Raw genomic sequence first — 12,771 nt, forward strand, 5'->3', positions numbered from 1 at the left:
TACCTGCGCTGAGAGAACAGGCGGGCTGTACCTGCGCTGAGAGAACAGGCGGGCTGTACCTGCGCTGAGAGAACAGGCGGGCTGTACCTGCGCTGAGAGAACAGGCGGGCTGTACCTGCGCTGAGAGAACAGGCGGGCTGTACCTGCGCTGAGAGAACAGGCGGGCTGTACCTGCGCTGAGAGAACAGGCGGGCTGTACCTGCGCTGAGAGAACAGGCGGGCTGTACCTGCGCTGAGAGAACAGGCGGGCTGTACCTGCGCTGAGAGAACAGGCGGGCTGTACCTGCGCTGAGAGAACAGACGGGTTGTACCTGCGCTGAGAGAACAGGCGGGCTGTACCTGCGCTGAGAGAACAGGCGGGCTGTACCTGCGCTGAGAGAACAGGCGGGCTGTACCTGTGCTGAGAGAACAGACGGGCTGAACCTGCGCTGAGAGAACACCCTGTCTTCCCTCTCACCCCTCCTCCCGCCCCCTCGCTCCTCTCCTCCGGACATGTTCAGGTCCTTCCCTGTCACCCCCCCCCCCCCCCTCTGTCACAGGAGAAAAAATGCTTTTAACACCTTAATTACCCGGATCCTTTGATTTGAGCAAAGCAAGAGATAAAATAAATTGTAATTTATTTACAGAATGAACATACACAGCTTGATTTACAATTACAACAAAAAAATACACTTACTAGTTACGCTGTTAATTAAGTCTGGTTACAGGATGGAACTTAGATGGAACTGTTACCGGATGGGCTGCACGGATTATTATAGGGTTAAACCTTCCTATACCTAACCTGGTCAGCCAATCTCTGCGTGGGAATAAATTATCCAACCTATCCTTGAGTTTGCCAGTCCTGTGTATACTGGCACTTGGAGCTTCAGCATAGCAACTGGGCATGTGCGATAAACGCCATCTTTCCCCATTTGTCATGCTAGATCCCCTGCCGGCTCAGCACCAAAAAGTCTGGACAGAGCAGCCATTTCGCAGGATGGCTTATTGAAGTCTCTTCCTTCACCCCTTCTTGCTAACACAAGGTCTAACACTTCCATACCCGTGCTAACACATGGTTAACACCTTCATATCCTGGACGGCCTTTGAAGCTTGGGGGCGGGGTAGCTTCCTCTGTTTCTTATGCAAATGGACCTTCATCCACACTGAATGACTTCCTCTGAACATTACTTTACCAAAAACGTAACCCTTGAGGACTTCTATACATCAATTTTTATATACCTTTATAAAAATTGCGGCATCACCTTTTTAATGATTTTACTCCAGCAGCACTCACAGCAAAACTCTGCGCTCCCGGACCTTCCTAGCCGAAGTTAGCTAAACGCTGTGCGCTGTGCTGAAAGCTGCTGCTTATAAACACCCTTTTTTCCTTTGCGCGGTTCACAGGGAAACACTGTTCCAGTAACCCATACATTTAAAGCATGATATGATTCTCGCCACCTTATCCCTGGTGGGAGGCACACAGACGTTTTTTAATACAATTACAGTATGGCAGCCATCACTGGGTCGCAGAACTGACACTCTACACTTTAACTTAAAACACCTATAACTCTCTTCACCTTATACTTGGTGAGAGAGGTACTGAACCCCTCACTGGGTTCTGGGGTTTGGGCATACCCCGGGACCTGTTATGTAACACAGTTCCCTGCCCGTTCTTACTGTCCTGGCCTGTGCTGAAGCAGGGAGATTTGGCGGCGAGCTGCACACTGCTTTCTAGGGAAGATTTTATCTGGTGGTCTGTGTTCCTCAGGAATCTGGTAGGATTCCTGTGTACATGTTTCGGGGTAACCCGCAACACTGGCCCCCTTCTACCCAAACACACCCTGACAACATTTTACCGTAAAATCATCCCTGGAACTCCCGCCCTGCACATCTCCACTGGTTAGCACTCCTGGAACTCACGCCCTGCACATCTCCGCTGGTTGGCACTCCTGGAACTCACGCCCTGCACATCTCCGCTGGTTGGCACTCCTGGAACTCACGCCCTGCACATCTCCGCTGGTTGGCACCCCTGAAGCTCACGCCCTGCACATCTCCGCTGGTTGGCACTCCTGGAACTCACGCCCTGCACATCTCCGCTGGTTAGCACTCCTGGAACTCACGCCCTGCACATCTCCGCTGGTTGGCACCCCTGAAGCTCACGCCCTGCACATCTCCGCTGGTTGGCACCCCTGAAGCTCACGCCCTGCACATCTCCGCTGGTTAGCACCCCTGGAACTCACGCCCTGCACATCTCCGCTGGTTGGCACTCCTGGAACTCACGCCCTGCACATCTCCGCTGGTTGGCACTCCTGGAACTCACGCCCTGCACATCTCCGCTGGTTGGCACTCCTGGAACTCACGCCCTGCACATCTCCGCTGGTTGGCACTCCTGGAACTCACGCCCTGCACATCTCCGCTGGTTGGCACTCCTGGAACTCACGCCCTGCACATCTCCGCTGGTTAGCACCCCTGGAACTCCCGCCCTGCACATCTCCGCTGGTTGGCACTCCTGGAACTCACGCCCTGCACATCTCCGCTGGTTAGCACCCCTGGAACTCCCGCCCTGCACATCTCCGCTGGTTGGCACTCCTGGAACTCACGCCCTGCACATCTCCGCTGGTTGGCACCACTGGAACTCCCGCCCTGCACATCTCCGCTGGTTGGCACTCCTGGAACTCACGCCCTGCACATCTCCGCTGGTTAGCACTCCTGGAACTCACGCCCTGCACATCTCCGCTGGTTGGCACCCCTGAAGCTCACGCCCTGCACATCTCCGCTGGTTAGCACTCCTGGAACTCATGCCCTGCACATCTCCGCTGGTTGGCACTCCTGGAACTCACGCCCTGCACATCTCCGCTGGTTGGCACTCCTGGAACTCACGCCCTGCACATCTCCGCTGGTTGGCACTCCTGGAACTCACGCCCTGCACATCTCCGCTGGTTAGCACCCCTGGAACTCACGCCCTGCACATCTCCGCTGGTTGGCACTCCTGGAACTCACGCCCTGCACATCTCCGCTGGTTGGCACTCCTGGAACTCACGCCCTGCACATCTCCGCTGGTTGGCACCCCTGGAACTCACGCCCTGCACATCTCCGCTGGTTGGCACTCCTGAAGCTCACGCCCTGCACATCTCCGCTGGTTGGCACTCCTGAAGCTCACGCCCTGCACATCTCCGCTGGTTAGCACCCCTGAAACTCACGCCCTGCACATTTCCGCTGGTTGGCACCCCTGAAGCTCACGCCCTGCACATCTCCGCTGGTTGGCACTCCTGGAACTCACGCCCTGCACATCTCCGCTGGTTGGCACTCCTGAAGCTCACGCCCTGCACATCTCCGCTGGTTGGCACTCCTGGAACAGCAAAAATACACATACATCTTTCTTACAAATGCAGTTACATGCCATGACTGGGTTGAAGAGCTGACAATCCCAATTCCCCCATATGGCTCAGGGGCACCCAGCAGAGCATAATACCTTTATTAATGGCCTGGGTACCCCCTCACCGTCACCCCCCTCCCGCTCCTCCCCTCCGGACATGGTCAGGTCCTCCCCTCCGGACATGTTCAGGTCCTCCCCTCCGGACATGTTCAGGTCCTCCCCTCCGGACATGTTCAGGTCCTCCCCTCCGGACATGGTCAGGTCCTCCCCTCCGGACATGGTCAGGTCCTCCCCTCCGGACATGTTCAGGTCCTTCCCTCCCCCACCCTCTCACTCCTCCCCTCCGGACATGTTCAGGTCCTCCCCTCCGGACATGTTCAGGTCCTCCCCTCCGGACATGGTCAGGTCCTCCCCTCCGGACATGTTCAGGTCCTTCCCTCCCCCACCCTCTCACTCCTCCCCTCCGGACATGTTCAGGTCCTCCCCTCCGGACATGGTCAGGTCCTCCCCTCCGGACATGTTCAGGTCCTTCCCTCCCCCACCCTCTCACTCCTCCCCTCCGGACATGGTCAGGTCCTCCCCTCCGGACATGGTCAGGTCCTCCCCTCCGGACATGGTCAGGTCCTCCCCTCCGGACATGCTCAGGTCCTTCCTTATCCCCCCCCCTCTCGCTCCTCCCCTCTGGACATGTTCAGATCCTTCCCTCCCCCACCCTCTCACTCCTCCCCTCCGGACATGGTCAGGTCCTCCCCTCCGGACATGGTCAGGTCCTCCTCTCCGGACATGGTCAGGTCCTCCCCTCTGGACATGGTCAGGTCCTCCCCTCCGGACATGGTCAGGTCCTCCCCTCCGGACATGTTCAGGTTCTTCCCTCCCCCACCCTCTCACTCCTCCCCTCCGGACATGGTCAGGTCCTCCCCTCCGGACATGTTCAGGTCCTTCCCTCCCCCACCCTCTCACTCCTCCCCTCCCCCACCCTCTCACTCCTCCCCTCCGGACATGGTCAGGTCCTCCCCTCCGGACATGGTCAGGTCCTCCCCTCCGGACATGCTCAGGTCCTCCCCTCCGGACATGCTCAGGTCCTCCCCTCCGGACATGGTCAGGTCCTCCCCTCCGGACATGCTCAGGTCCTTCCTTATCCCCCCCCCTCTCGCTCCTCCCCTCCGGACATGGTCAGGTCCTCCCCTCCGGACATGCTCAGGTCCTCCCCTCCGGACATGCTCAGGTCCTCCCCTCCGGACATGGTCAGGTCCTCCCCTCCGGACATGCTCAGGTCATTCCTTATCCCCCCCCCTCTCGCTCCTCCCCTCCGGACATGGTCAGGTCCTCCCCTCCGGACATGGTCAGGTCCTCCCCTCCGGACATGTTCAGATCCTTCCCTCCCCCACCCTCTCACTCCTCCCCTCCGGACATGGTCAGGTCCTCCCCTCCGGACATGGTCAGGTCCTCCCCTCCGGACATGGTCAGGTCCTCCCCTCCGGACATGGTCAGGTCCTCCCCTCCGGACATGGTCAGGTCTTCCCCTCCGGACATGGTCAGGTCCTCCCCTCCGGACATGGTCAGGTCCTCTCCTCCGGACATGTTCAGGTCCTCCCCTCCGGACATGGTCAGGTCCTCCCCTCCGGACATGGTCAGGTCCTCTCCTCCGGACATGGTCAGGTCCTCCCCTCCGGACATGGTCAGGTCCTCCCCTCCGGACCTGGTCAGGTCCTCCCCTCCGGACATGGTCAGGTCCTCCCCTCCGGACATGTTCAGGTCCTCCCCTCCGGACATGTTCAGGTCCTCCCCTCCGGACATGGTCAGGTCCTCCCCTCCGGACATGGTCAGGTCTTCCCCTCCGGACATGGTCAGGTCCTCCCCTCCGGACATGGTCAGGTCCTTCCCGGATCTGTTTCCTGGTGCATGTGGTGTGTTTGACATGAATCCTGTCCTGTCCCGCAGGGTCCCCTGCTCCTCGGTGAAGCTGTGGGACGGGGTGATTGCCGCGGCGTACGGCAGCGGGCAGATCCGCGTATATGACGCAGCCACGGGGGCTCTGCATGTGGAGCTGGACACACACGCACGGTGGATCTACACCCTGGACATCGCACCCGAGTCCGGGAAAGTGAGGCACATTCTCACATGGGATGGGGGGGCGGTTATATGGGGCAATAGGAGCAGTTATAGGGAGAGGTTATATGGGGCAATAGGAGGAGTTATAGGGAGTGGTTATATGGGGCAATAGGAGGAGTTCTAGGGAGCGGTTATATGGGGTAATAGGAGAAGTTATAGGGATAGGTTATATGGGGCAATAGGAGGGGTTATATGGGACAATAGGAGTTATAGGGAGTGGTTATATGGGGTAATAGGAGGAGTTTGTAACGCTTGCGCTGCCCACACAGGAAAAACAGCAAAGGACTTCCATAATTCAGTATTTTTAAGACTTTCATATTTTGTCCAGAAATAGTCCAGAGCCTGAGGTCTCTTAAAGCTGACATCGTATTTGCATGAACCTGGAACATGGATGAGTGCGTAAATTTCATCTGCTCTGAAGCCCAAGGATTCTTCCAATAGATGTTTTCCAACAAAAATCCTGTCAGGCTTCATCTTCTCACTGCCTTTATACCTCAACTTTACCACATTCCTCCTTTTTAAAGGTTGTGCATTTCTGGTCACAGCGCTCACAAAGGATCTCCCACTCCAGGCTGAAGGGGGTGCTGTGTGAACTGGGGTTACCTTAATGCCATTACTTTGCTTTACCCCATCTTCTGATTGGGACACTCTATCAGGAACTGTTAGGATAGGAGCAGCACTTTCAGTCTCTACAACCTTAATTTCACTCCCAGGCATTACAGGGTTAATGCTGTCTCCATTGCTGCTAATTACCACCTGCTGTTCTCCCCTCTCAGAGTTCTGAATCACAGGACCTGCTAATAAGCAGGGGGGTGGTTCTGTAAGTCCACAGGTGAGCATGGGTTCTCTGGCTCACTGCTCTCAGGCACAAACTCCATTTCCAGCTGTTCTCCTCTCAGAGTTTTTAGGTTCTTGCTTTGCTGCTCTCCAGAATTCTCTGTAATTTCTGTAACTTCTCCCAGCGTGGGAGTCTGAGATAACCTAACATCACAGGTGTCTGCTGCATTCTTTGCATGCAAGGGTCTTTTAACCAGATCTTCTGCTGTTAACTCCTGGGATGCTGGAAGCTCTGGAACAGATCCTTGCTCACAGTCTGATACATCCTGAGGTGGGTCCCCTTCCCTGATGTCTTTGGACCCTATTACAGGGCTGTTACCTTCACCTGTAGAATCCTTTAGCTGACGGTCCTTTGCTTTCTTTTCTTTAGCAGCTTTACCCTTTGGGGTTTTCTTGGCAGTTGATTGATTTAAACTGTCGGGATCTGAGTCTTCCTGGGATAAGTTCTCTGTTTTATCTTTAGACATTGCAGACTTGTTCTGGGATCTAGTTTCTCTCCCACTTTTTTTAGACGTCTCCAAACGTATCTTTTCTTGAGAGCATTTAATGTGATTCTTAATGGGGTTTTGGCTTCCGTTTCCACAATATGAATCTGCGCCTTGTTCTGCACTTTGCTCTGCGCCCTGCTCTGCACCCTGCTCAGCATTTTGCTCTGCACCCTGCTCAGCATTTTGCTCTGCGCCCCGCTCTGCACCCTGCTCAGCACTTTGCTCTGCGCCCTGCTCTGCACCCTGCTCAGCATTTTGCTCTGCACCCTGCTCAGCATTTTGCTCTGCGCCCCGCTCTGCACCCTGCTCAGCATTTTGCTCTGCGCCCCGCTCTGCACCCTGCTCAGCACTGTGGGTTAGCATTTCAATTGTTTTTTAAAGGGAACGTTTCTGTTTGACTGGAACCCCTGCTATTTTAGCAATCTCACCTTCCAATTGGGATAATTCAACATGCAGATTATGTATTTGCTTCTTGCGCGTGTCTATCTCACGACCACGACATTTCTTTAATTTAATATTTTCTATTTCCAATTCTTCTATCTTCCTGTTATACTTCTTCAATAAACTTGTTTCTCTTCTTTCTTAAGCAGATTCTGTTCTGCTCTTTCCTTTCTCTCCAAACTCTCCTGTAACTCGCATTCAGGCTCCTCAAGGCCTACACCCCCGCTGCAGCCTGCAGCCTCTCCTACTTCCACCTCCAACTCACAGCCACCAACCCCTGGGTCTAAGGCCATCCTGGCTCCCCAGCAGGAGCTCACCTGCAGCCCATCCTGGAGGAGTTATAGGGAGCAGTTATATGGGGTAATAGGAGGAGTTATAGGTAGGGGTTATATGGGGCAATAGGGGGTGGTTATATGGGGTAATAGAAGGGGATATGGGGCAATAAGAAGGGAGGTGTTATATGGAGGAGTGGGAAGGTCTGTATATAACACTGCTCCTATCTCCGCAGCTGCTGTCAGGGGCAGAAGATTCCTTTGTGCAGATGTGGCAGCTGAGCCGCTGTGCTGATTCGGGAACCATCGAGGTGAGTTTGGGGGGATTCTTCCACGTTGGAGATTCCCAGAAATAGACGGGGCCGGCGGCTCCTTCATTACAAACCCTCATTAGCAGCTAATCACTGATCACAGCTCACCGACTCCTTTCTCAATTATTGTGTCACATTTTGTGGGAAGGGGATAATTAGCTGGGACATAGGGTGTGCTCTCGTAGTGCATCTCTGACATATCTACTGTAACAGTCTCACTCGCTGCAGCAGCAGCCTGACTATCTCATCTCTGCGTATCTCATCTCGGCTTAATATTTATGTGACTGCGTTTCCTCGGTGTATCCGCGCCCTGCTCCGCCTTCGCGAGGCTGCATGTACAGTCATGTGAAAAAGAAAGTACACCCTTTGAATTGTATGGTTTTACATATCAGGACATAATAACAATCATCTGTGCCTTAGCAGGTCTTAAAATTAGGTAAATACAACCTCAGATGAACAACAACACATGACGTATTACACTGTGTCATGATTTATTTAACAAACATAAAGCCAAAATGGAAAAGCTATGTGTGAAAAACTAAGTATACCTTATGATTCAGTAGCTTGTAGAACCACCTTTAGCAGCAATAAGTTGAAGTAATCGTTTTCTGTATGACTTTATCAGTCTCTCACATCGTTGTGGAGGAATTTTGGCCCACTCTTCTTTACAACGTTGCTTCAGATCATTGAGGTTTGTGGGCATTTATTTATGCGCAGCTCTCTTAAGGTCCAGCCACAGCATTTCAATCGGGTTGAGGTCTGGACTTTGACTGGGCCATTGCAACACCTTGATTCTTTTCTTTTTCAGCCATTCTGTTGTAGATTTGCTGGTGTGCTTGGGATCGTTGTCCTGTTGCATGACCCAATTTCGGCCAAGCTTTAGCTGTCGAACAGATGGCCTCACATTTGACTCTAGAATACTTTGGTTTTACAGAGGAGTTCATGTTCGACTCAATGACTGCAAGGTTCCCAGGTCCTGTGGCTGAAAAACAAATCATCACCCCTCCACCACCGTGCTTGACAGTTGGTATGAGGTGTTTGTGCTGATATGCTGTGTTTGGTTTTCGCCAAATATGGCACTGTGCATTATGGCCAAACATCTCCACTTTGGTTTCGTCTGTCCAAAGGACATTGTTCCAGAAGTCTTGTGGTTTGTTCAGATGCAACTTTGCAAACCTAAGCCGTGCTGCCATGTTCTTTTTAGATCGAAGAGGCTTTCTCCTGGCAACCCTTCCAAACAAACCATACTTGTTCAGTCTTTTTCTAATTGTGCTGTCATGAACTTAAACATTTAACATGCTAACTGAGGCCTGAAGAGTCTGAGATGTAACTCTTGGTTTTTTTTGCACTTTCTCTGAGCATTGCACGGTCTGACCTTGGGGTGAATTTGCTGGGACGTCCACTCCTGGGAAGAATGGCAACTGTCTTGAATGTTTTCCACTTTTGAATAATCTTTCTCACTGTAGAATGTTGGACTTTAAATTGTTTGGAAATGGCCTTATAACCCTTCCCAGATTGATGGGCAGCAACAATTGCTTCTCTAAGATCATTGCTGATGTCTTTCCTCCTTAGAATGGTGTTAACACACACCTGAATGCTCCAGACTAGCAAACTGCTAAAACTTCGGCTTTTATAGAGGTGGTCACACTTTCTGATGATCAATTCATCAAGGGCATTTGATTAGCAGCACCTGTATGTTACATAGCATCTTCATTCCTGTGGAAGCAGTAAGGGTATACTTAGTTTCTCACACACGGCTTCTCCATTTTGGCTTTATTTTTGTTAAATAAATCATGACACAGTGTAGGTACAGATGCTTGTTATAATGTCCTGATATGTAAAACCATGGAATTCAGAGAGGGTGTACTTTCTTTTTCACATGACTGTACATAGTATTTGTGTGACTGCGTTTCCTCGGTGTACCCGCGCCCTGCGCCCTGTTCCAGGCAGCGTGGCTTCCCTCTCGGGGCGAGCTCGATGCTCCGGGTTGTGTCACTTCTCCTCTCGCCACAGGTGGAGCACCGTCACTCGGAGTGCGTGACAGACACGCAGATCTGTGGGGCCCGTTTCTGTGACCCGCAGGGGACGTCCTTCGCTGTCACCGGCTACGATCTGAGCGAGATCATCAGATATGTGCAGATCTGACCCCTGGGACACAGATGTCACGCGGTGTCACCTGCAGCCCGAGGCCTGTCACCCTGTCACTTAGCAAAGAGAGAAGTTCTCTAGAAAAGCTGTAATGCAACGCCCAGTGTCAGCCAGCACCTAGAAATGTGTTACTTCAAACCTGCAGACCATCGCACTATTATACATGGTAAACATTACTGCAGACCATCGCACTATTATACATGGTAAACATTACTGCAGACCATCGCACTATTATACATGGTAAACATTACTGCAGACCATCGCACTATTATACATGGTAAACATTACTGCAGACCATCGCACTATTATACATGGTAAACATTACTGCAGACATCGCACTATTATACATCGTAAATATTACTGCAGACCATCGCACTATTATACATCGTAAATATTACTGCAGACCATCGCACTATTATACATCGTAAATATTACTGCAGACCGTCGCACTATTATACATCGTAAATATTACTGCAGACCGTCGCACTATTATACATCGTAAATATTACTGCAGACCATCGCACTATTATACATCGTAAATATTACTGCAGACCGTCGCACTATTATACATCGTAAATATTACTGCAGACCGTCGCACTATTATACATCGTAAATATTACTGCAGACCGTCGCACTATTATACATCGTAAATATTACTGCAGACCGTCGCACTATTATACATCGTAAATATTACTGCAGACCGTCGCACTATTATACATCGTAAATATTACTGCAGACCGTCGCACTATTATACATCGTAAATATTACTGCAGACCATCGCAATATTATACATCGTAAATATTACTGCAGACCGTCGCACTATTATACATCGTAAATATTACTGCAGACCGTCGCACTATTATACATGGTAAATATTACTGCAGACCGTCGCACATGATACACTGTAAATATTACTGCAGACTGTTGCACCATTGACTGGCAGTGTCACCGAGCACCAAAAATCCGGTCATTAGCGACTTGCTGGCTGAACAGGACCACATCGTACTGCTGTGAGAGCAGCAAATTCCATCGCTCCCTTCTGTCTTTTATTTATTTATAAAATGTTTTACCATGAAGTAATACTGTCTATGTCACTGTGTCACCCTGCGGGGGAAGTGACAGACCCATAGCTCCCTTCTGTCTGTGTCACTGTGTCACCCTGCGGGGGGAGGGACAGACTCAGCTCCCTTCTGACTGTGTCAGTGTGTCACCCTGCGGGGGGTGGGACAGACCCATAGCTCCCTTCTATCTCTGTCACCCCGTGGGGGGAGGGACAGACTCATAGCTCCCTTCTGTCTGTGTCACTGTGTCACCCTGCGGGGGGAGGGACAGGCTCATAGTTCCCTTCTGTCTGTGTCACTGTGTCACCCTGCGGGGGGAGGGACAGACACATAGCTCCCTTCTGTCTGTGTCACTGTGTAACCCTGCGGGGGAGGGACAGACTTATAGCTCCCTTCTGTCTGTGTCACTGTCACCCTGCTGGGGGAGGGACAGACTCATAGCTCCCTTCTGTCTGTGTCACTGTCACCCTGCGGGGGAAGGGACAGACTCATAGCTGCCTTCTGTCTGTGTCACTGTGTCACCCTGCGGGGGGAGGGACAGACTCATAGCTCCCTTCTGTCTGTGTCACCCTGCGGGGAGAGGGACAGGCTCATAGCTCCCTTCTGTCTGTGTCACTGTGTCACCCTGCGGGGGGAGGGACAGGCTCAAAGCTCCCTTCTGTCTGTGTCACTGTGTCACCCTGCGGGGGGAGGGACAGGCTCATAGCTCCCTTCTGTCTGTGTCATTGTGTCAAGGTGGAGGAATAGGAAATAGAACTCCTATGCAATGCTCACAGGGAACGTCCATGTATCAATGCAAACAGTAATATTATTCCATATACACACAGCTTTGTAGTCGTATCGGTAATCCTTTGTCACTAATAACCCTTAGGGCCACTCTTTGTGGACTCCCACTAACCTCTGTAGGGGGTATATTTTGTATGGGTGTCACAAGCCATGGGTACAGTGAAAAAAGGAAAAACCGAACTCACAAGTCTCTGGAGATGCAGGTGCTGTGGGGCGTGCTCCTACCGAGGTGGTTTGCAATGCAGAAGATTCTTGGATGGCGGTGCAGCTGCCTTGGAAAAAATTTGTGGGACCAAACTTGCAAGAAACTGGGTACAACAAAGTTTAATGGCACTTAAAAACAGCAACAGACAAACTCTGACGCGTTTCAGCCGCAATTGGCCTTTGTCAAAGAGTATAGTATACACACAACACATAAGATTTAAATACCCACAATTCCCGCCTCCTGTGATGACGTATCGGCGCTCTCTGCCTATGAGAGTCAAGCCGCCCCCTCTAACAGGGACGCTAAGTAATAACAGCACTAAACACAACTGGTATCTCTTAAACAGGCAGGAGGCACACGGAGGCACAAAAGCTCCAGCCCCCTTATGACGTGACGGCTGAGCCATCAATGAAAAGCTCTTGGTCTGATTACTATTGAGCCTAACTATTAGCCTGCTGAAAACGATAGTACAAAAAACAGGGGCAGGAAACAAATGGGTACTATATACACACACAGTATAGTGGAAACTAGATAACTAAATACAGGCATACCCCGCATTAACGTTCGCAATGGGACCGGAGCATGTATGTAAAGCGAAAATGTACTTAAAGTGAAGCACTACCTTTTTCCCACTTATCGATGCATGTACTGTACTGCAATCCTCATATACGTGCATAACTGATGTAAATAATGCATGTGTAACAGTCTCTATAGTCTCCCCGCTTGCGCACAGCTTCGGTACAGGTAGGGAGCCG

The 12,771-nt window shown here is 51.7% G+C and overlaps 1 protein-coding gene across 1 annotated transcript in view; it reads left to right on the plus strand.

Moving 5' to 3' along the window:
- LOC142483067 (WD repeat-containing protein 54-like) overlaps window positions 1-11,040 on the plus strand; it is a 92,271-nt gene extending 81,231 nt beyond the window's left edge. The window contains exons 4-6 of the mRNA XM_075583154.1: window positions 5,297-5,459; window positions 7,742-7,816; window positions 9,830-11,040. Coding sequence (XP_075439269.1) covers window positions 5,297-5,459; window positions 7,742-7,816; window positions 9,830-9,961 — 370 coding nt within the window. The 3' untranslated portion in view covers window positions 9,962-11,040. The remainder of the gene's footprint in view (window positions 1-5,296; window positions 5,460-7,741; window positions 7,817-9,829) is intronic.
- The last annotated feature ends 1,731 nt before the right edge of the window (window positions 11,041-12,771 follow it).

Source organism: Ascaphus truei, unplaced genomic scaffold (assembly GCF_040206685.1).
Source record: "Ascaphus truei isolate aAscTru1 unplaced genomic scaffold, aAscTru1.hap1 HAP1_SCAFFOLD_293, whole genome shotgun sequence".
In the NCBI taxonomy this organism is placed as follows: Eukaryota; Metazoa; Chordata; class Amphibia; order Anura; family Ascaphidae; genus Ascaphus; species Ascaphus truei.